Source organism: Anas acuta, chromosome 3 (assembly GCF_963932015.1).
Source record: "Anas acuta chromosome 3, bAnaAcu1.1, whole genome shotgun sequence".
Classification (NCBI taxonomy): domain Eukaryota; kingdom Metazoa; phylum Chordata; class Aves; order Anseriformes; family Anatidae; genus Anas; species Anas acuta.
In genome coordinates this window covers 42031760-42055907 of record NC_088981.1, presented here as the reverse complement: position 1 = coordinate 42055907, position 24148 = coordinate 42031760, and the positions used below count along the sequence as shown (strand labels likewise).

Sequence of the window (24148 nt, the reverse complement as noted above, 5' to 3'; positions counted from 1 at the left end):
TTTTTTTTTTTTTGAGATACCTGACTTAAGGCAGAGTGACTTCTGTCTTGTCTTATTCCGGAGGAGCTGTGATTTCTCAGCTGTGTGCTGCATGCCTGTGGTTAGTATTCTGTTGCAGTTTCAGCAATATTAGCTACAGTACTTCCATGGCACCTTTGTAAACCGATCTCAGAATTGCACCTGAACATTTTAGTCTTCTCCTCGTCTCGGAGGAAAAGGATAAAGTCGCTATCTTCACCCCTGTGTTCTCAGGCCGAATAAAGCAAGCTTCCAGCTTCCATTTTGTCTGCCTGCAGCCTCAGGTAAGGGCTGTAAAGGTCAAGCATATCCTCGCAGAAGCCCTCAGAAGGGATATCGCGTGCAGCCTTGCTTACCGGTGTAGTTCTCTCGGGGAACCCATGCTCGTCCTGCTGGAGCACAGAGGCTGACCCCTTGCTGGCTTCTAACATCCGAAAACCAATGATGCTGAATAACCTGCTGGCCTTTAGCAAGGTCTTGCATTAACTGAAGCCATCTGTGGAGCATAGGAGAGCAGCGTTGCAGCCTGTACTCGGTGGTACACCCAGCAGAGTGGAGATTTCTTGTCAGCTAGCAAAAGCACAATCTGCACAATCGTCCTGCAAAGAGGAGGAATAGTTGAGTACAGAAATTTTGTGGGAGCGTATAGTCACGGGGGTTTGCTTAAAGCCACAAGGTTTTCTTTTGGGAAGAGTGGGGAGAGGGAACAGTGCAGTTTGTGTCCCTTCTGCCGCAGGTGGGCTTTGTGTCCCATGCATTGCTCTTACTGCAGGCTGTGTACGTGACTCTTGCACTGTCTTGTATTTAAGCTGCATCCTGAGCTGCTGTGCTTTCTGCCCAGTGTTGTTGCTCAGCTTTCCTGATGTCTGAACCTTCATTCTGTCTTCATTGTTGTTTAGACAGCGCTGACATCGCGCCGTGACAGCCTGGCTGGGGCTGCGAGGTAAACTTCCTACAGCGGACAAAGGAGAGGAGCATTTGTCACGGGACTTTGATATTAAATTGTAAAGTTAAAAGCATACTGACTCCTCACCCTTGGCAATATAGCAACTGCCATGTTGTTTTATTTTCATTATATGTGATCACTACTGAGCTGTTAAGAGAAAATTACTTTCTATTTCAGTAAACTCAATTCTGCTTTCCGACTGACTGTGCATCAGATGCTTAATTTGGATCCCGCTCTCTCGGTGAAATTAAAAATTCAAATCTCCAAGCTGGAGCACTGAAACTGTGCTTGAATTAGAAATTGACTGCTGTCAATGTGCTCTCACACTTCGCTCTTCCCCCCGATGAGTTTTATATTAGAGTCTTGCTGTAGATGATCTGACTGAGCAGAAGTGGTGGGAATCTGCACTGTCACTCAGTAGACAGAGTGATGAAAGAGAAGTGTGGCGTGTTAACTAGACCATTCTTGAAAAAGGACTGCTGTGTGCTAATTTCATAATTACATACATGTACGGTGAAATGCTTTTATGGGATATGACTGCAAATCCATTAAGTATTGCTGACATGTTAATTTAAGGCATAACCAAACTTCAGTTTCTTCTTTTAAGCTTCATGCAAAATCCTCTCTCCCTAATTTTTGCATAGTAGTTGAATGTTTCCAGATCTTGACTGAAAGAACAAGAACGTCCTCTCCCTCTGAGCCATTTGCATGGGCTGCCTCTACGGAACTTTGCACTGAAATTGTGAACAAAAGGTTTTTTTCCCCCTGTCCAGGAAGAAAAACAACAACAAACCATTAAAACAAACAACTGCTGAGATAAGCATTGCTTCTCTGTTGTGCTTCCTCTCTTCAGGTTTGCAACTGTTGTGTCCTTCTGCCCGTTTGAAAAGTGGGCGCATTAATTAGTCATTTAACTGTAAGTAAAAAGAGTAAAGAACAGGCTTTAAACCCATTGGGGCTGGCTATTTGTGGGGAAGTGTAGTGCCTTCTGTTACTGACGGTGGTGAAGGCACCCGGTGCTGGTATCGTGTTCCCAGAGCCTCCTGTGGCTTCCCCTGTGGTATGTGGTTGTCCACCAGGGGTCTGCTGCAAGTCTCATGGGGCTGTGCTGGGCAGAGATGTGTGAGGCGTGTCTGTAGCGAGACCATGCTGAAATTTATAGCAAAGGTCTTGAGCTTCCCTGGCTTTCCTTTTATTTTCTCCTTCTCAGGACTTCTGTAGAAGTAGCCGACCGCATAAAAGCAGAAATCTCGCTTATGAGAAGAGCAGAAATGTAATTTTTCAACACTATTGTGCCATCTAAATGATCCTGCTTCACTGAGCCAGCCAGGAGTCACCTGCCTGCTCTAGAGTGAATTTGTCCACTTGTTCTACTGACCAACAAAATGAGCTTCCTTGGAAGGCTGCAGTGGTGGAGTTAGATGGTGTAATTTACATTCGACTTGGAGGAATACAATTTCCTATAATAGCCAAGCCTTGGATCTCAGGTTGCCAGCCATAGGGTGTTGATTAGTTATCAAATAGGCCTTCACAGTGCAACTGCGTGCTTTCACAGGCTGGGTAGTTATTACCTTTTTAAATTTAAAAAGGTCAGAAATGTGTATTTCTGTGCCTTTTTGCATACGGGTGCATGGGCCTTGATTCAGCAAGGCGCTTGCTTGAGGAAAAAAAGCCTGCTTGTATTGTAGTCAATGCCCTGCTGAACAGTGATGGATGCAGGCGTGTGCTTGTGTTTTGAAGGTGGCAATATAGAACACAATTAAGATACGTAATTAATGAAAAGGCTGTTTCTGGTATCCCCCTTTGACTAAATAGGTGATTGTTACTGTCTTTGGAAGTGTTTTGAAATTTATTAGTTTACATGTTAATAGATCTTATTTTTTTTTTTGTCTTAGAGTTAACAACACAAAACCAGGTTTGAAGCTCTTTTAAGGGGGGAAAACACTTGATGGGCATGTTGGAAGTAGTGATCAGCTAGCTAATGTGGTCCTTACTCTAGAGAGGGGTGTCGCAATTTCATCAAATGGCTTAAAATGAATTGCTGCATTAAGGAGGAAAGTGGCTCAAATGTAACAACTGGATGATGTGTATTATGGGAGCGTGTCAATAAAAATACAATTATTTAAACAGTGGCAAAGGCAGGACACTGACATCTAAAATGCATGAATCTTTGAAGTGTTTTTAATGAAGAATAACAACTAACAAGCATTTAATGACTTCAGAGTATATTTTGTACGTGACATCTTGGAAATTTAGCAGCTGAATAACTAAACTCAGCATGTGAGCTTCGAAATTATAGGAGCCCTCGGTGAGGAAATCATTCGTAAATGGGAACAAATATAATATAGCTCAGCCATTGCTTGTCTTTGATAGATACGCTTCATAAAATGGTAGATAAATCAAAGTATAGCTAACATTCAATAATTAAGGTGAAAAAGCTGGATGAGACCTTCATGTTTTAATAGTTACAAAAATCTGTGTTGAAAGGTAACTTTATTAGAAAGCATACTTGCATAAAGAAGCTAAAGGTTTATTATAAAAGAGGTTGTGTTGAGATCGGTGCCACTTTATTTTGAATATTTTGTGGTGTCTTTTGAAATTCAGCAAACGAGATAAAGGTAACTAATTAGAAACCACAAAATTTTACCTATTTTTCTGACCAAGGAACTGAACGGTCCTGGCTATTGTCATGTCAGATTAATTAGTCCTTGAGAAAAGTTAAGCTTGTGTGTGCCTTTATAAATAATACATATTTTTCATTTCACTTACTTTGTTTGCATACAGTTTAATGCAGGTTTTTTGGGCTTCCTCAAGAGAAGCAGCACTACAGAAATGGCTTGGAGTGGTGCTTTGATATTTGGCTTTGAATATGACCCAATATTTTTTCCTCAGACACTGCAGCTGGCCCACGCAAATGTTCTGAAGGTGAATTTGTTATTCTAATAAAAATCAACAGTGTGTGATGTAGGTGTGTGCAGATAGTTGAGGCCTTTTTAAAACTGAATATATAACTTCTCATTTATTTTCAGGGAGAGCTTAATGAGCTTGCAAGTATTCTGCATCATGGGTTTTAAAGCAGGGGCAGGGAGGTAATTACTGCAGAGTTTGTATTGATCTGTAAAATCCTGGTGGACTTTATAAGCACTTCACATTCTTATGACTATCCTTCTACAGATGGTATTAGAGCACTTTGGTCGAAAAACTGAACGGTGACTTTTGTGGCTAAAAATGAAGATTCATTATCTAAAATAAATTAGGTAACTGTTCTGCTGTTCCTTAGCTTCAGGTTGAGTGCAAGAGAAACATGCTCTTCCCATCAGTGATAAATGCTCTTTGGCTTCATCTCTCCCAGTTTCATTTTGTTGGTGCAATTGAGACTTGAGCAGCATTGCTGCTCATGAGTTGTTTTCAGGTGTTAGACCCTGTTAATTCTGTGTTCTGACTCTGAGCTCTTACCCATTAGGAAATGCTGGCCATCGTGAAAGATTGCTGTGCTGAAAGATCTGTTGCAATCAAGTAGGTTCATGCTGGGCTTTTGTATCTTGGATTTGAAGCTATTTGCACATTATCAGACACTTGAATGAAAAATAAACATTGCATCTTGTAGGATCACGATGAATATTTTAAAAAGTTGAGTTGTAATATTGCAATTGAAAGGCCTTTCTTGCGTTTGTGGCTTTTCTGTCTAGGTGCATGTCTCATGCAAACAGCACTAAAATGTTACATATTTTTAAAAGTTATCTCCAGATGCTTTTCCAGTGTTCCAAGGTGCAATTTCAGTAGTCTTGTGGCTAAGTCCATGGACTCAGCAGTTATTTGATGGTCTTGAAACAAAACTGAGGGAATAATGAGGAAAAATGAGACCTTTTTACAAGTAAGCTGAATTGGTTCAATATAGTTTCCTTGTCTGGACATTAGATATAGAAAGCAATGATTAGAAGTTGTGGCTAATTTGAGATGCGTGATGACACCAACTGAAGCGATTCTAAATTTCAAAAAAAGGGGCACAATAGATGGGTAAAGAGAGCAGGACTGGTATACCCCAAGCCCCGGTAATGCCCTGTTTGGGTTTCGTGGTGGCTGAGGGGACTGTGGCTGCTCTCTGGCTGTGGAGGTCAGACTCTGGCTGTGGCTGCCTCCTCCCTCCCCTTCTTTTGGGGAAGGCTGGCCCTGCGGTCAACGGAAAAGCCCTGTGTAGACCCTAAACCCATTTGTGTGTGGCATCCTTGGTGGCTTGGGCTGTCTTGGAAGACCTCTGCATAGCTGTGGGGCTTCAACACTTGACATGGAAGCTCTGTGACCTAAGGAAGAGGACTGTGCCCCAGGAATGGGAAACTTGGGGCCTTAGCCCCTTTACTGACTAAGGACCAATAGCCCTCTCCTTGTAGCATCCCCAGCACTGCCCGTGATTTGGACTGCTATCCTGGACTGTGTAATTTGGGCAGTGGTGTAGCCAGGTGATGGACTTGGGCTGGTGGACTCACCAGAAGGCAGATCTGGAGCCCATAATGGAGCTGGATGGCAAACCTCTGTCTGGAGGGTTACCTGTGCCCGTGGGGAGCAGCGCAGAAACGTGGGGTTTTCAGGTGGGCTAATTCAGGGTAATGGGATTGTACCAATTTAACTCAAAGGAAATTGCATCTAGTTCATGTGATGCAAATATTTAACAATTTAAACCTTACTTACATTAGTTTAAATGTGGTGTTTAAAGAGCTGTAATTATCTGTTTGCCTTAGAAATTCATAGTAATTTACTGAGATCAATTTTAAACTGATTTTAATTAAACTGAAGAACCTTTTCTACTTTTTTTTTTCCAGACAAAGCCTGTGACTAGCCTTTGTAAACTGTGATAAAATATATCCAGTCTTAGAGTGACTTTTTTTCTGCATGACAGATTTCTTCTGCTGAAGGCAAATCTCGACTGTATTTTGTATATAAAATAAAATAATTAAATTCTAAAGAACATTTTGTTCAATTTTTATTCCCTTCAAGAGTGGTTTCTGTTTGTTACAATTTCTATTAAACTACTCCCAGTAGAGCATTTCACTGTCTTTTTATAGTAGACAGGCTGATGGACTCCATGACCTTTTTTATTTCTGATTTCTGTGATTTTTTTTTTTTCCTCTTACAAAAGAGACAGCGAGAGACAGCTGGGGTATCCTAATTTATGGTGATAAGAAGCAAAATACAAAAACTTAACTGCAGTGCCATAGTGAGATGCCAGTATTGTAATATCTGCAAAATGTTCAGATTGCTTTCATTGAAGCTCACTTAGAGAAGATGCTGTGAATATTGGAAAAATTCAACTGAGAAGTTTCAGGTATAAATGTTTGTATGACATGTTGTTCTAATGAGGTATGTATGAAGCTTCTGTTAGGAGTTGCCAAGGTGTTTAGAGGATGTGCAAGTCTGTCAATGAAAAATTGACAAAGGGTTGTGATTGGAGGTGAATATTAATACTGTATAGGGGAAAAAAAATCCTAGAAGTTGCCTTTTGGAAGGCCCCTTTGTCAGCTCTCAGAATAATCCTAGTACCTGGGATTCTGGCAATTGATTCTGTTTCAGTGAATAGAAGGCAGCTAATCAAGGGCATAATTCAGCTAGTCACTAGGTCCCTTTGAAGTGCGATTCTGGCAAATAAGCCAGTTCAATATGTTTTTGTGATACAAAATGGATGATGGTGCAGAGCTTGTATTCCCATTGATTGTGTGCAGGATAGAAGAATGGAATACTTTTTGACTAGCGGTAAATCCATAAGAAACTGTAAGTAGTCACCCTGTAATCTTTTTTTTTAACCTGTTCATGTAGCTGACTTCTTTCAAATGACCTATTTTTTGTATAGAAACATACAGAAAACAAAGACAAGATGCCACATTGTAATCCTCTGCTTTTAGTGTTGTTTTTTATCTTGGTTCTTTCTATTCTGCTCTGAAAGCAGCCAATCTTATCTTTTCATCTGTGTACATAATGTGTATGTGGGGAGATTGAGCCGTTGTTTAGGGGACCTCTTTAATTGACATTAATATTGCAATAATGCTTCCAACCATATGGTCGTGTTAGTCTTCTAGGACTGATGGTCCTGCACTCAAAATTTCTATTCTTATTATTTGGACAGCAGGTAGTATGGTAAATCTAAATGAAGATTTATAAAATATCTTATTAGAGTAACAGATTTGCAGCCACAGACTGTTAAAGAGCTGCATCTATTCTATAAACTGGATCTGAAATGTTTGATTGTATTAATGAAGAACAAATATGATCAAGAAACTGGACGAGAACAGCAACAGATTGTGAATCATTCTCAAGTTTTTGATGTAGGTTCGGTGCTATCCTAGATGTGCTTGTATGCCTGAAAATTGTTCTGCATCAGAGAGACTAAAGAAGTTCTGTGCTGCAACTAATTAAGTCTCTGCGATTTGAGAATGAAGAATTGTAGAGCGTTGCTTCAAGCAGGGGAGGCTGGGACTCGTCATACATGGGCTTGTGTCCTGATGGGCACGGTTATGTCAGTGAAGTTCACTTAAAAGCTGGTGCAGACTTTTTAGAAAGTGAATGAATGCACGCAGAGTTCTCTGATAACACCTTTTCTCCTCTATCCGCAATATGGTCTGTGTCTTTGTTTAGTCAAAATGGAAACTGATAACTGATGAGCTGTCTGAAATTCCTGAAATAATTATTTTCAGATGCTACAATATGTTAATTCTGGAAAACTGCAGAAATGCCTTAATTACTTTTTTTCTTATCCCCCCACCCCAGATGGTTCAGAGCACTCAATGCCTTCAGGCTCTCTTCGTAAAAAGAAGCTGGCAAAAAGACCTGGATACATGAGGCCAGAAGCTCAGCGACAGATCGAGTTTCAGTCCCTGGGTGCCTGCAAGCCATTCAGCCCAGAAGAGTTCAAACATGGCAGGCAGCATTGCGAAGACGTTGAGAACTGCTGTCTCTGTGGACCATACAAAAAGAACTTTGAATTCTTACACTGCCATTCAACTCCAAGTAGTGCTGTAGTCCCTGCTGACGGGGTGACGGTGTTGGGTGCTACTGGAAGTATGCTGGGAAGCTGCAAAAATCTTTCTTGTTACAAGAATCCACAATCAGAAAACACAATGATACCGATTTACCCTGCTGAAGCAACAAGCAAAGATGCTTCTACTGCATGCTGTGCCCGGCAGATGGGCCACAGCACCAAAGTGAGTGAGCCCCAGAAGATGCATGCCTTGGATCAGACAGAAGTGAATAATAACTGTGAATATCCAGACAGAGAAGTTGTTTCTCATTCTGTTGGTTCACACGATAGCTTTAGTTCAAGATTCAGCTTCATACAGCTCTCCCTGAACTCAGCCTCTGGAGTAAGTGGTGCTGAAGGCAAGGCAACCGTCAAGGAAGCTGAGCGTGTTCTGCATGCCAGCATTGCAGGAAATCTACAGGAGCTAGAAGAGACAGCAAGAACTCATGAGCACTCAGGAGCTTTGCATTGCTTCTCTAGGCCCAGCGACAATTTGAAGCATGAAAATGAGACCACAGCGAATGATAAACTACAGGATTGTGAGACTGTCTCTCTGTCAGATACAGATGCAACGTTTTCATATTCTACAGATTCCTCAGATGCAGCATCTGCTGGTTCTTCTGTCACCTCAGGCTACGAAAGCAGTTTCACTGTTAGTGACCATAACTGGGATACTTTGATGAAAAAGTATGAACCAGTGCTACTCGACTGCCAGCTTGGCAACCGGAGTATGTTAAAGGTTTGTAATCACATTTCGTCTTTGATTCCTCCCCCTGGTTCCCAAAACAGCTACATTGGTAGTGTTGAAGTATTAACCTGACGTAGGAGTTGGAATATTAACAGCTTTTGCAGCATTTCTTCATAGAAGTTTACAGTAGCTGTCTGCATGATAAAAGGGAAAGAACCTATTTTCAAATTGATGTTGCAGTACTTTGTTCCTATGACCTACTGAAACCATGATCCTTGCTTGTATTTCTCATATGCTGCACATTAATTCCTAAATTCAGCAAGGGCTGCTTTCACAGGTGGTTATTTTGTGTGCAGTTTGGAGTATACGTAGTGCAAAACTTGAGGGTGGTAAGAGCTTTTTCCTTGAAGCATCATGATTTAATAACTCTGGACTTTGGCTAAACTTACACATTTCCAATTAAAGATGTCTAGGGGAGAGGCACCTGTAAGGGTAGCCTGTAATCTAATAGACCAGTGTTCTCTCTGCATGATGATACACTGGGGTCTGTTCCCTGCCCTAATTCAGACTGGGAATATTGCCTTTTTTTTTCCTTCTACCTTAGAGGAATTTTGGGCTGTCAAGTCAGAAGCTGTCCTCCCCCTCTCCCATGTGTATATACCCACATACATACTTATTATATATACAAGCAGTCTCACCTGATACATTCGTTGTGTGAGAGGAAACCTTAGAAAGGATCAGTTATTCCTTATCATACAGCAGGATTTTTTTCTGGTCTTGGGTATTTTGAGGATCGGGGGGAAACCCAGGTTTTGTGACTTCTGAGCACAAATACACCTGCTGAGATGCGCTCTGTTGTCTTTACGGCTGGGGAGACAATCTGCACTGGGTCAGCCTCTGAGGCGGCTCTGCACAGCTCTTCTGTCTGGGCAAGGCAGTGGGTTGAGAAACATTATTTGTGCTTTTCTGCCCATGTCATCTGACCTGGGCTTACAATGCTCTCTGATACTTATTTTTCATAAGGGATGCAAGTAGGACTCAAACTAGGTTCTCCTATGTATGTTTACAGGCTTCAAACACATCACCACAGAGCAGTTTCTTTGGTGTCTTGCCTGTAATGAGGTGCCCGTAGTCTGGGGTGGCTTGGGAAATTAATTCTCTATTTTAAAATACAAATTTGGGAATATATAACATAATAAAAATACAAAACTTTGTCTTTTTGGTATGCTTATCTGATAGGCACAAAAGAAACATTGTTATCTTTTAATTTCTGCATTCATTAATTCCTTGAGTGGAGAACTGGGAATTTGTGCCTCTAGACATCTTTGCCCTTGGTCCTGTGTGTTTAATTTGTGGCATCTTCCAATTGTAATAATAATGAGCAAGTCTCAATTTTTTTCAGAAGGGAACAGACTATCTTAGCCAAGCAAAGGAGCCAGTGCCAAAGTTGTTAAAATTATAATTTTTTTGTACTTAAAAAAAAAAAAAAAAAAGTGGTCATCACATGGTACAGGTAGGTATAGGACATGCTGCTCTGAAGCAGCCCTTTGATTAGTTGGGGCTCCAAACGTCTTTCTAGCCTGCAAACAGAAAGCACTGATTGTCGCAGTATCAGTCAGTTAGCCCTGGGCATGCCTGCGCTGTGGTACCCAAGCAGGTTTTAAATGACCTGCCATTGTGAGTGCATGAAGGAATAAACGGTGCAAAAAGCAGCAATGCTGTACTCTCGGTCTAGATGGTTGTTATATATCATATATATGAAAAAAGTGTCACTTGAACCATTTCTACTGTGGGCTCCTTTAGAACTCTATCAAAAGCGTGGCATAAAATACAGAAAATAATTTATGGTGAGGATTCAGAGCGCCTCCCTTCAATATGTTACATGTTCCTTGCCTGTCTCAGAGGAAAAAAAAATGGTGTTTCTGTATGTGAAAAACAATAATAAATTAAAAGAACAAAACCAAACAAAACAACACCAAAAACCTTGATGGAAAGGGAATGTGTGCAATGACTTTTTTTTCTTTGTTTTTCCTTCAGGGGATCCTGTAGCCTATTATTAATCAAGTTTTTTTTTTCTGGCTTTACCTTTTATGTCTGTTTTCTGACCAATCCTCTTTCACTTACGTATTTAGAAGAGATACCATTAATTTAAATGTCTTGCCTAATTTGAATGTTGATTGTGTAGTCATGATAACTAAATGTTTCGGGTAAGTTATTGACTGGCTGTACTTATTTTTCTGTATGCAATTTACAGCTTAACTAGAGAGATTTAAATATGAAAGTGTTCCAGGGAGGAGTGAAATCTTTTGTAGATGCAGAATGTCTCGAGTACGAATCTTCTTGCAGTGGAAAATGCTTTCCCAAACACTTTTTCAGGCTTTGGGCTATCAGTATATATGCTGATTCTTTTTCCAGGCTTACCTTTCGCAGTGCTGCTAATGGCTTGTTGGTACAGGTCACATGTAAACTTAATAAGAAAATGCTTTGCAGTTTTATAACTGTAGCTATGTTTGGCAGTGGCTGGCATGGCAATAAGGAAAGAGCTGCATAACTTTAACCAAATTCTTCTAAGAGTAAAAACCTTTAATGTCCTTTGAATGCACACCTGGCCTTCTGAAATATTTTAGTAAAAGATGAAGCTTCAGTACAAAGAAGCATTAGCTCTTGAAATAAAACTGTATCCTAATAGCTTCTTCTTGGGTGTGTAAGGGCATTTTGTATGTGCTTTTTTTTTCCTCTCCCATCTATCATTTGTAACATGAACATTTCAGAAAATGGAAACGTCAACACTTTCTAGATGAGCCTAAATTATATTTTAATGAAACTTCATTGGCAGCATGTGAACACAGTTTTCTGTGCCATATCATGAGTACACTTGACCCAAAATATTCATACTGTATTTCTCTTTTTACATGCTGAAGGAAATGTGGTTTGCATATGGAATTCTGAATTTGTTCTGTGCAAAACTTGGATAGGCAAAAAATTGTTAAATGGACTGAAGAACAGAATATTGAGTAGAATGTGATCAAAAATAGATATTACGCTGACAGAATCCTATAATAATCCTTACCCTTTTGGTTAGTCAATGCTCATACAAGCTCTTTTGCTTTTCAAGAAATACTGTTTGTTGTTCTTTGTAGATGCTTGGACTAAAGCCATGCTTGGATCAAGTGGCTGCCGTTCAGCTGATTTCTGAATAGATCTGTCCAGTTAACAAATGTTGGATTTACCTCTCAAAACTGGGCATTTCTAATGATGTAGTAGTAATCCTGTAAATTTATATTATGTAAAAATTAATAGTGATTTTTAAATGCAACTTCTTTATAAGTATTTCTTTTCTGTATGTAGATAAAATCCTTGATCTTACGGCTTCAGAGGCTTCAGGAAAAAGCAATAGAGGAAGATGATTATGACAGAGGTGAGAGTTGCTCCCCCCTACCTCCCACTGAATCATGCTGCTTCCTCATATATCCCCTCTCCCACCACCCCACCACATCCCAATTAATTTTATTTTATATTTGCTACACTGCTGTGGTTAGGTATGGAAGATGAGTTCATTGAACTCTATTGTTCATTCTGTGGTATGGCAGGAAACAAATTAAAGAAAGAAGTAGGTCAGCAGCAGGTAGCAACAGTTTTTATTTTCTTGAGCCACATCACCATGTGGGAAGGTTGAAATGCGAATATCCACCATCTGGATCAGCTGTTTTGAAGCAGCATGACTTGAAAAAATACAGAAATGAATGAAAGCTTCGAAAGGAGAAAGGACAGGCACTGGCTGCTGACAGAGTGTGATTTGTTGCTTGCTACATTTAGTCATGACACTACAGCAGAGCTCAAACACAGAAATGAGGTCAGTAGCTACGATAAAAGTGAATGATACTGTCCTGTGGGATTAACTTGATGCCCACTGAGTTGAATCAAAACCAACTAGGGAATATGACTGGTGATACAGCTGCTGGCAAGTATCTGTATTTGAATAGTGCTTTCCCATTCAAAGGGATTGGCACCTCTCATAAGCTCTGTGTGTGTGTGTGCATTAATAATTAGAGCATCTATTAACATACATCTCAGGTTTCTTCTTGGTTTTCTGAACACAGACTACTGTTACAGAAAACATATTTTAACAGTCTTGAAGTTCTAGGTGAAGTTCTTCCTGATAAATTTGTCTTCATTTGGGAAATACTGCAAGTATTTCAGTGACCTGCAAGGGCACTTCAGATAATAAAGCTTGAAAAAGATACTCCCCCCCCCCCTTTTTTTCCTCTCACTTTTTTTTTTTGAGTAGTCAAACTTGTGGCTTGCCTGTGTCTGTGCCAGAGTTAGTGTTAAGCTGTGCATTCATATCATGGTTCTGTTCCCTCCTTCATCTCCCAAACCCCAAGAAGACAAGACAAATGTATTTTAGCAGTGTCTTGGGAGAAGATGTGTAGCCCTTGCAGAAGGGTGGTTCTGTTGGCCTCTCAAAGCTTGGTCTACACAGAAGAAAAATCTGCCACTGTTCCAAGTTTACGAGGAGAACCTTTAGATATCTTATAAGCAGAGCACGTTGTTATCTATTCATTGCTTTCATCTCTGTCAAATAGAATAGACATTGATATATTTTACATGTGTAACACTTATTACTCTTTTTTTTTTTTAAGTACATGTTGATTGAGTTCCCAATTGGAGACAGCCGTGTGTGAAGTGCATGTGCTTCCCACAGATTTTAGCTGGAATTCTCTGGGTGCTCATCCACTTTGATTAAAAACAAAGCAAAAAAAAAAAAGTATATCAGGTGTGACACCTGATCTGATGCCATGTAGTCATGACCACCTTGGAAAATGATGACTTGCTTAACCTTGCTCAGAAGGTTCTTGCTTAGTTTTCTTGGTCTGGTAAATTTTAAACGGGACCACCTTTCTGTTGACACTTACCTTGTCCATTACACTTTCCAGTTTCTACCTTAGTTCTCGGACAGGTAGCATGGAGGGCAGGTTGCAGCCTTCCATCAGTTCCCCTTAGGAAAATGGTCTGGCTGCAAACTGATCTCACCAGGTGCTGTCGGCACAGTTTATATAGAACAAAAGTTGGACCAGGACAAAGGGTATTGAGGAGCACCTGTGGGTGGGATTGCTCTTTTCTGTGCCAAGTCTGGCTCATATGGGCAGAAAGAATTTTTTTTGTTATGGGACTAGATACTGAGACACGTGAAAGACTTCATGTTGGACTCTTGCATCCCTTTGAAAACTGGAACTCCATCTCAATGCAGATGTTCTCACAAAATGCTGCATTCCTTTCCAGTGCGTGACCATGCATCCTTAATGTTTTCTCTTCCTAGTTTTTGAGCCCTTGACCTACTTTCTGTCTTACTGGTCTTTGTTCCTCTTCTGATACGACTGTCAGCCATTTTGTGTGTGAGACTACTTATCCTGAACTGGCTCCCTGATTATTATTTTTTTTGTGAAACATAGGCTGGTAATCTCCAGGGAAAGACAGGTATGGGTGCTGCCAGAAGAATTAGAGCTACAAATTTCTTTCCACCTGTTGCAGGGGCGTGCTTTCCACCTTTGCTTTTAGAACTAAGCGGTCACTGCTCTCAGAGGAGTTACAAAGTCGTGTGTGGTGTAAAGTGAAGTTTAAAAGCTTATTAAAGAGCTTGCAGATTGGCCTGGTACCAATTTCTGTTTGGCTGAAATCTGTAATTAGCCTTCTTTAAAGGGATCTTTTTGCCAAATATTGCTAGCAGGGAATGGAATTGCTAAACGCACACAGCTATGATGTGCTCTGTAAATGGAAATACATTATTGGGGAGTGGGAGAAGCCAGCATGGTGCATGCAGAGATCTTAGGATGTTCTTACTACTCAGATAAAACTGTTGTCCCTGTAACTTGGGGGATTTCTTTGGATATAGGGAGTCCTCTGGTAAGGAAAGAGCTGTTCTGAATAGGAGATCGGAATACTGATGGATTTGGGAGTGCTTTGGAGGAAAGGGGAGAGCTCTTGGGCGGTGCAGATAGCTAGCTGTGAAATGCTGTGTACGTGGAAGTGAGGAGAGGAGAGCAGGTGGAGGTGGGGCATACCAGTGGCTATACCTCCAGATCAGAAGCTAAAATGTCAATAAATACTGTATCACTTGCTTCAGTGGTAGTGACTCAGGTCTAACTTTACCTGTAGACAAGACTTCAGTATGGCTTTTTGACTTTGACTCTTTTAAAAGCCATCTAGTCTTGCAGGAAGTTTTTTTTTTCTCTGCAGCAGTTCAACGGGAAGGAGATCTATTATTTCAAGGAGTTTTTAGTACTCAGAACTGGTTTCTGCTCTCTGCTCCTGCAAATTTAGCAGCTTGAAGAAAGTCATGTCATCTAAATGACATTGATGCCTCCATGCTCTCCAGTGCTTTCTGGAAGTTGTCATAGTTTCTAGCAAATTTTGAAACTGAAGTGTAGGTAAAATGGTGCCCCTGCAGAGAGGAGGAAGTGCCATCTTTACTTCTGGTACTAGACCCAGAAACAACACACAGTAAGGCTAAGCTGCCCCCTTCCAAAAGGCATGAACAAATACCTCGCTGCAAACAGGTCAGGAGAAAGGATACATTTGATTTTTCCCCTTTGCATAAACACAAAACAGGTGCTTGCTGTTTGGGACTGTCAGAGAACATCTGTGTTTTCAGGTGCATGTTAATGAATAGCACTTGTTTCCTGAACAGATGATGAATTTCTCTGTTTTATTTAAGGGATATTTTGAGCTACAACTCTTGGTGTTGTTGGGAGAGTTGTGAATCCATGTTTAAATGCTGTAAGCCTTAGCTTATTTCTTCCAAGTTATCTGTTCCCCCCCAGTCAATTTGTTCTGTCCTCCTCCTCCTTTTGATCTTGGGAGGAGCTCAGCAGAAATGACTTTTGCCATTACTTGTGTTTTGTCCTTCCTGAAGGCTTGCAATTGTGTGGTAGGGGCTTGGTGTAGAGGAACTTCAACTGGTTATTCAATTAACCCCAGTTTATTCCTATACTTTCTGGGAGTGCTGTGTGTATTTTTTGAGGGGGTATTTGCACTCTGAGTGCGTCAGGGCAGAGGTTGTTCTTCTGTCCCATGTTCATCTGCTGGAGGTCACCAGGTGAGTACATTGCTGCGAGATCTGCAGGATGCCACCAAGCCCCTCTTTCATCCTCCTGTGGTGACTGTGTGCTGCCTCAAACACGGGTATTTCTAGGCTGGGAAGTGTTTGTATAAAATGCATATTCACAGAGATGAATCTCCTTCTCTGCCCTCATTTAATTTTAAATAGGAAACATTAGGGTACTTCGTGTGTTACTGCTTACTCTGCATCTCTGCGTGATGAAATATCTGGAAGTAGCTGATTTGTTTCTGTATTTACTTGTGGTCTCCTCTTGATGGCCACATTACTGTATATTTTCAGAGCAGGTACAATGCCATGGGAATACGATAACGGCGTTTTGCCTTGCGTAGCATATAGTAAAAATTGGTCTGTTCTCCAAGGATCACTTGGAATGTTGTCATGGCTCATTATTCATGATGGAGCTTGACAGCTCCAAGGTTAAACATACTGCTGAATATAGGAGGCAAAAAAAAAAAAAAGCCAGCATATTTTTGTGTCTGTGGGAGTTGTGCTTGCAGTAGAAGCAAATGTATTTTGCTCAGTACAAATCTATTGCCCAAACATTTTAGAATCATTTTCCCGTTCTTTCCTGTGGTTTTTGAACTTCCCAAGTTTGCTTGGTGCAGGTGGCAAGTGGATTGGCAATGAAGTGTTGGGACTGAGTTTGGCTGCTGAACTGCACTATTGGCTCCACATGCCCTGTTGTTTCTTCAGAAATAAGTTTTTACAGAACTACTGGGGTGGTTCTTTAAATGTATACAGGAATGTGAGCATACAGACTCTTAGCTTGTAGGGAATGGTAACTTCCCTGCACGATCACGTTTGAAGTTAGGATGTCTCTTAGGCCACTTAGATCAGAGCAACTCTCTTATGCTTATAACAGAGCAACTTCTGTTATGCTGTACTCTCAGTCTTTTTCTGCCACAATTTTGTAGAAGCTTTCTGGAATCTGTGGGTATGTTGTCTTGGGTTACTTTTTTTTTTTTTTTAAACTTACAGAGTAAAGGTTTTAAGGGGATAGGAAGACAGGCTCATGCAAATTATCAAAACCTAATCTTCTTTGAACGAATCTTGTTTATCCTGTCTTTCTCTGACTAATTCACATAACCTCCAAAAAAAGGTTTTGGGTGGTTATGGAAAGCAAGTGCTTATGTGAAGTATAAATTAAACTTAATTTCCCATGCAACAAAACAGAGCAAAAGCATCACAACTCTTCCATCTTATCTGGCTTACTCTCATCAAGACACCAGTCTGAAATTTAAAAGGGGAACTCTTTTCATCCATATCCATTTATTAATTTGGTGCCAGCTGTGTGTGGACTAGGACGCTGCAGTTCAAATGCTTGGTCTTGGCTTCTGCCTACTAGCAGGAGGAACCGTTTCTTTTTATGCAGTCAGGCTTATCAAATTGTTATTGATTTTTAATCATAGAGTAGGAACAGGGGTTGAGCTGGTCACAATTTAAAGGTCTGAAACTCCTTTGACTCTAATACTTACCTTATCTTTTTTACTACCTTGGATTTTTATACTTAACAGCTCTCGTTACCATAATCTTTTACTCTTTACATGTGTAGGGTAGGCACAGTCAGCAACTTCTGGAAATGCTTTTGATGTTGACCCTCATTTTTTGTCCCTGTTGTTCAGTTTCTGTCATGTCAGGGTGTGTCTTTGAGGCAGAACAGGATCTTGCTGTTGGTCTGTTTATGCACACACATTGAAAATGCCATCATACTTTCTATATCTTTAATTCCTTAGCTAATATTGAAGAGGAAGTTGCTTTGGTAATGCGGTGTCTTTGCTTGGACTCTGCAGCCTAAATATTTTTTCAGGAAGCAGTAGTATCTTATGGGATTCTACTACGTTCTCTTATTTTAGTCTTGGCCAGCAGGAAGAGGTTCAGCTACATTTTGTGTTCCTGGAAGCTGCTTGAGAAAAAGAAAATTGCTGAAGTTTTGGCATACCATGTGCTTGGAAGCTTTCTCTACTCCCAGCCATCTGCTGTCTAAAACTGACACCACAGGCTACCCCTCCTATGATAGCAGGACTCTTTCTCAGTCCATGATGCAGCCAAGCTGTTCCCAGACAGCCTGGCTAGTCTTTTACAAACAAACAAGCAACAAAAAAATCAGAACAAAATAAGCAATTATGCATAATTGACTCGTGTACTTGCTGAATTGCAGTTTGAGGCATGGAGCTCTGATGGGTGTAACTCACGAGAAGTGTTGATATGCTTTCTGGACAGTACCCACTGACTGAGTGACATGGCTCTCTTGCTACCCAGCCCATCTGCTTACTTTTCACTTGCAAAAACATGCAGCCCTTTTTTATATTCAGGACAGACTTATCTTTCCCTTGCTCTTTAGAAATATTAACTTCAAATAAGAAAATTGTCTTCCATTTGCAACGTGACCCCTGGAGGCATTACGACTATTAATTCAACCAACAACTAGAAATTGATTTTGCTGCCCTTGTCTTTCCCTTTTTAAAGGAGTGGAGGGACACCTGCTCTTTTTAATTACTGCCTGCTTAATAGATGGCTGGACACGGACAGAAACTCCTAGATGGCATGGCAGCATAACTTCTGTGCAACTGGGGATTAAAAAGATGCTGAAAGGCTGTAACTACTGTTTGAAAGCAAACACACAAGACTTCCAATGCCAGTTCTCCGTGGGGAACTGACAACACACGTTGCTGGTCACTGGGCGGTGTCTGGGTGAATTTTTTAAGATTCTTTTACTGGAGATCTCAATGGACCTTCCATCGCTTGTCAAACTCAGCTGCAAAGTGGGATTGCCTTGAGTCAATTAACTTCTCTGTTCTCCTGAGGTTTCCCTACTGTCTTATGTGCCCAGACCCAACTGCCCATACTTGGGTATATTCATGGTTCTGTAGGTATGTCAGCCCTCTCTGATGCTTCCTTGTGCTGCTTCCACCATGTGTGAGCTGTGCACATTTTCTTTTCTTTAGCCTATGGAAGGTTAGGGGTGGTTAAAGCAGCAAAAAAAAAAAAAAAAAAAGTCATGTTTTATGGACATGTTTAGTCTTTTTAGGGTGGTGATAGCATGGTAGCAATAAATATCAATCAAAAAGATGAAGATAGGAAATTTGTAGCACTCTTACACAGTAACAGGCTTTGGACAAAAATTTAAGAGACTGCAGGAAATGCTGGTGGTGAGAGTGTACAAGCTGATCCCATGCAACGTCAGTTTTAAGCTTCTGCTGCCGTCCTACTGGTTGAATGCTAGTCATTGTGTTTGGTTTTGATTTTTGTGAGAGAGGTGGGAAGTAATTGGAACGTCTTCATGCTCACTGAGATTTTTAAGGAATAAAAAAAAAATCAATGAAGTAAATGAGTTGGGTTGGTTTGATCTGTGTCAAATTGAACAAAAAGCAAAGTGAGGTGCTGTGGATCAGCATAACGCAGACATAATCTGGGACCAAATAGAAATAAAGCTGTATATCCTTTCCAATTAGGTCATTGCAGAATGTCCTGTCCCCCTGACTTACTGGTGGCTGTTAATTCATGCATCCTCTGGCATTCCCAAGTCCCTCTGTCTCCCTGCTATCAGCAGCTTGCTGGAGAAATAATGTTTTGGAGAAAAGGCTTTAACTTTTATATTGCTAGAAGCCATCCAGGGTTCATTCAATTTCATGGGGAGTTGTATTGGTGGTAGTAAAGAACTAAACAAGCCTGGATTTGAGTGTGCTGTGGCACTATATGAAGCATCTGGTGCACTGCACCAAAAGTGGTGTAGAATAGAGCACCTGGGATAAATCTCAACAAAAAGGCCTGATTATAACTAGGTGGCTCACTGTAGGTTGTTTTTTTTTTTTGTTTTTTTGTTTTTTTTTGCATGGCATGCTGAACCTGAAATATTTGTGCTGTCCTAATGTTCAACCCTAAAATCCTAGCCTTGTAACAGGAGCAGCTAATCTAACATCTAGAATTACAATATCTAAATTGAAGAGCTTTTTTTTCAGCTTCTGTCTCTGCCTGAACAAGCTTTTGAAAGGTGTGTTGCAAGGAAGTACGAACTGAAGTGTGCTGAAAAGCTGCTGTATGCAGGCATGCTAAGTGAGAGCTCACAGGAGACAGAGGCTTGAATTTGACATACATAACAATATAATTTTAATACTTACTATGCAGACTTGAATAAATGTTTTTTAATAACATTTTTGCCTAGATCTAGGGTTTAAGTTGTGTGAACAGTAATGTGGGAAGTTTTTCTTCACGTTCTTCCTCCTGTGTTGTGAAACAGCCAGGAAAGATGGGTTTGTGACTGTAAGCAAGGGTGTTGACTGAGTTAAATATACTGCTTTCTCAGACTGGCATTTTGTAGGGATCTTGGTACTTTTCAGACACTGTTTTTCAGTATTTTCAGGTGTCTGACCACAACCTGGCAAACCAATGGACACACCACCTTTAGGAAGAATTTGTGTGCCTGGATGTTTGTCTTACTGTTCCAGCTTTACTAGGGGGGTTGGAATGAAATGGTCATTAAGGTCCCTTCCAACCCAAACTGTTCTATGATTCTATTCCATGATTGTGATTTATGTGGGGAAAAACAGTTCTAGCTTTGCATTACAAAATGGTAGAGACTATGCTTTAGAAAATTCAGGGTGAAAATGCAGAAGTTTTTTTTTTTTTTTTTTTTTTAAAAAAAAGCAAGTCCACCTGAAACTTGTTACTTTGCAATAAGTCATAAAAGTTAGGTTACACATGTACCAGGAGACAAAACAGAAGACACTGTGCCACATTCAAATCCTGATGCAGGTGTACGGTTCTGGTCGTCTCATCTCAGAAGGGGTATAATCAGCTGTGAAAGGTCCAGAAGAGGACAGCAAAGATGTTCAGATAAAGAACAGCTTTGTATGGAATGATTGAGTAGGCTGGGAACTGCACAAGGAAAATTAAACGTAGATATGGACTGTATGCATGCTTTTTTGGTGCAAGAAATGCACCTATGCATACTTTTAGGCACAAGACCTAAGGTGGGGGCACAAGGTGATCCAGGTTCCAGCCAAACCAAAGGAAATGGTTCCATGTGCCAGCTGTCCATTGTGTGAAGATCTCTTCATTAAAGCACATTGTGGATGTGGAGTGACTGCAAGAGACTGGACTAAGCAAGAAAACGAAACAACAAAGAAGCCCCACCCCGTAACACGCTCAGGAGATTTCTTGAACTGGAAAAATTCCAGAAGCTGGGGAAATATTCAGGGGAACTAGGGGAACTCTCACAACCATCACCATTTTCTTCTGACTACTATTGGGGAAAGTTTGTGTGTTTCTTTTTTTTTGTAGCTGTTTTGTTTTCCAGCTATTGGGTGTCTTGGATTATTTTTTTAAGATAATTCTTCAGAATTGATACTATCTAACTTTGAAAAAGTAAAATTAAAACATCTGTAGATGAAGAGTACATTTAGGCTGCTGGATATCTTCTAAAGGAGGGTACAGGTGGAAGAGATGGTAATGCTCAGTGCTGCGACTTTCATCTCTTTCTTTTGATCATAAAGGTGAAGGTCAACCATGCAGTCTCACCAGCAATCTGGCACTTGCAGAACTGTACATGTTTTGAAATTAATTGGGGCATTGGAAAAAAGGCATATGAATAGGGGTATGACTATCAGTCACATTCTTAAATTTAATTCTGCTTTATCTGTTTTTGGAGTAATTCTTTTTATTCTTTTCATTCTTTTTATAAATATTTTATACTTTAAAAGGTTTGGCTTAAAAACAAAACCTATAAGTAAATTTTTCTCATTGTCAAATGTGTATAAAAAGCTCTTGTGTAATTTTTATAAAGTAAATTTTAAAGTGGTTCACTATTTTTGTACTTCACAAATGAAACTTTCATCTCTTCTGGTGTGGTTCACCTTTATTTATGATTTGAAATTTCAAAAAAAGTAAGGCAACCTCTAAATGTGTATAGGCATACTCTGTTATTCCCTGATACATTCCCAAAAGTATGTCACTTAGCAAAACCTTTTTTTCCCATAAAAATGAATGTAATTCATAAGCTCTCCGTTACAGTATGAATTTACAGGAACAGCGTAGATGATAGGGCAGATGCAAAAAGAGCATCGTCAGCTGAAAGCAGAGCTGGCCTTCTGGAAGGGAGCGCTGCTCTGAGATCTCCCCTGCTTCGGCTGTGAGCCTGCATGCTCAGTCACTGACCTTTTCTGTCCTTCACCCTTACTTAGCTTTATTTTGAATCATTTTGCAAAGGTCTTTGAAAATACTACCATTCAGAAGGAAACAGCACGAGTGCTTACATGAGAAGACTCACTTAAGGTCTTCAGTCTCAGGTGGAGCAGCCGAGCACTTTAATAATGGTTATTCTCTCCAAAAAGGTGGCATTTCTTTTAGCTGACCTTGCTCCTGTTTCCCTCTTTTACATCGTATACACAGTCCCTGTGAACTTGATTTGTGTGTATTCAAGTCCCTGCATGCATTCCCCTCCATTGCATCAGTTCTGATGGGGAAAAAATTGCTTTGCTGTCTGCTTGCCACAGCCACTTCATCTGTGAGACTGATGGCAGCTACTGGAGCAGGACAGTAAATGATTGCAGATGGAACACGATGGGAGAAAAATGGCAGAGGCATTTAGGATCTTGCTGTACACCATCAAATGGGTTTGGTTTCTTCAGAATAACCTTACACCCCATTTCTCTGTCAATACACAGTCTTGTCAACCTATATTTACAGGATGCGGTACTGCATTGACTGGGTTGATCGTGCCTTGGTTGAGCCTGGCACCAAGCAAGCTTGGGGTAGATTTAAGTTTTAATCAGTCAGCTTAAAGCTGTGGCTTGTGTACTGTCCTATCTACAGCTGAGTACTGGGTGGAAATGGCAACTTACTTCCATCTTCAAATGATGTCTAAATTATGGACTGACCCAGGTAGGCGTTAAGGAGGAAATGAAGATGGGTTGTAGGAAGTTCCCATCATGGTTGGATTTTTGTGAAAACACAAAATTCTTCAAGGAGCTTTGTCTGCAATAAATTAGACCTGCAGAAACTATGAAGTGTGTGTGAATTCATATTTGTTAGAACTAAAATATCTGACGGTGGCATTTTGTCCCCAAAATGGTATTCGAATATTTTACCAACAAAGGGTCATCTGTTTTTTTTCTCCCCTGCGTTTTGACCATCACCTACTCAGTCTTGAGGATATGGGTGACTGCTCATGCTGTTACATACTCGGGTAGTGGGGGAATGATTTCTGGCTGCTGCTCTGCACTTGGCTTTTTTCAGTCTGAAGCTTGAGTGACAGCAAGAACTTTCTCAGCAGGAGGCAGCTGAGATTAAATGCCTATTTTAATGATGACCATGTAGGAATTCAGGGAGAGAAGGTCCCTGCAGTACACCAGAATGCAGTAGAAAGCCGACTAGGGGCTTTTATTACTGAAAAATCCTCCTCTGTCAACTACTGTTCAAGGGGAACAAGTTCTCAATCCTTAATCTGAGCAAGAGTCAAACAGGTGAACTGGAAGCAAGAAGCACAAGAGCACGTTAGTAATTCTGCTGAAGTCTGGCGTTCACAGGTTTAAGTAGCTCCGGTGACTTAAGGGTGCTATGCTTATCCTGACCTTCTCCCAGTGCATGCAAGCAGTATCTTCTGTATTCGTAGGCCAAATGTCATAGTTTTGTTGTCCAGGGATAGTATGCTCTCTATGAATTGCCCTTTAGAGGGGAAAAAAAGAAAGAATAAAACAAAAATCTCAGCTCTTTTTAAAGCACCCAGCAGTAATTAAAAACAAAGTGAAATAATACCCATAAGCACAGCACCCAAATTCATATCTTAGTGTGGGTGTGTAAGTTTGAAATGTTTAAATTATCATCTTTCCTTGCTGGAAAAAACTTTTATGAGCAAGAACAGAAGTCACCTACATTACCCAAGTCAAAGGCACGCTCCAAGAGTTGGTTCGGCTGCTGCCATCTAACCAAAAGAATGGAAACAGCGAGGAGTTCTGAGCAAAGGGGTGCTAGGGTCATCTGCTTCTCAGGACCTAGGAGGAGAAGAGTCAAGATGTCTGAGTGTTTAAAGAGAAAAAAAGTATATATCTTTACATTTTTTATGATGTGTAAAGTAAGATATTCTAGAAAAAGAAGCACTGAAGATGCTGAGGAGAAAGAATGAGGAATATTTGAATTCAAAGCAGAATTTTTAAACAACTAAAATTAGTTGTGTTTTAGAGAACTGTGCCTCCAGAAGCACCGCTACTGGAATAGCTTTCTGATATTATTCTACTGTTACTGTTGCTTTCTCACCTTCTTGTGTCATTTATGTGCAGCTCTGCTTGTTGGTTGAACTTGTTTGGTACTTTATGCAAGAGATGTTTCGCTCTTCATGCTTTCAGGATACTTTGCCTATGCTTATGGGTATATGTT

General features: G+C 40.5%; 1 protein-coding gene across 1 annotated transcript in view; it reads left to right on the top strand.

Moving 5' to 3' along the window:
* DISC1 (DISC1 scaffold protein) overlaps positions 1 to 24148 on the top strand; it is a 196889-nt gene that overhangs the window by 10896 nt on the left and 161845 nt on the right. The window contains 2 exon segments of the mRNA XM_068676788.1: positions 7721 to 8709; positions 12007 to 12076. Coding sequence (XP_068532889.1) covers positions 7721 to 8709; positions 12007 to 12076 — 1059 coding nt within the window.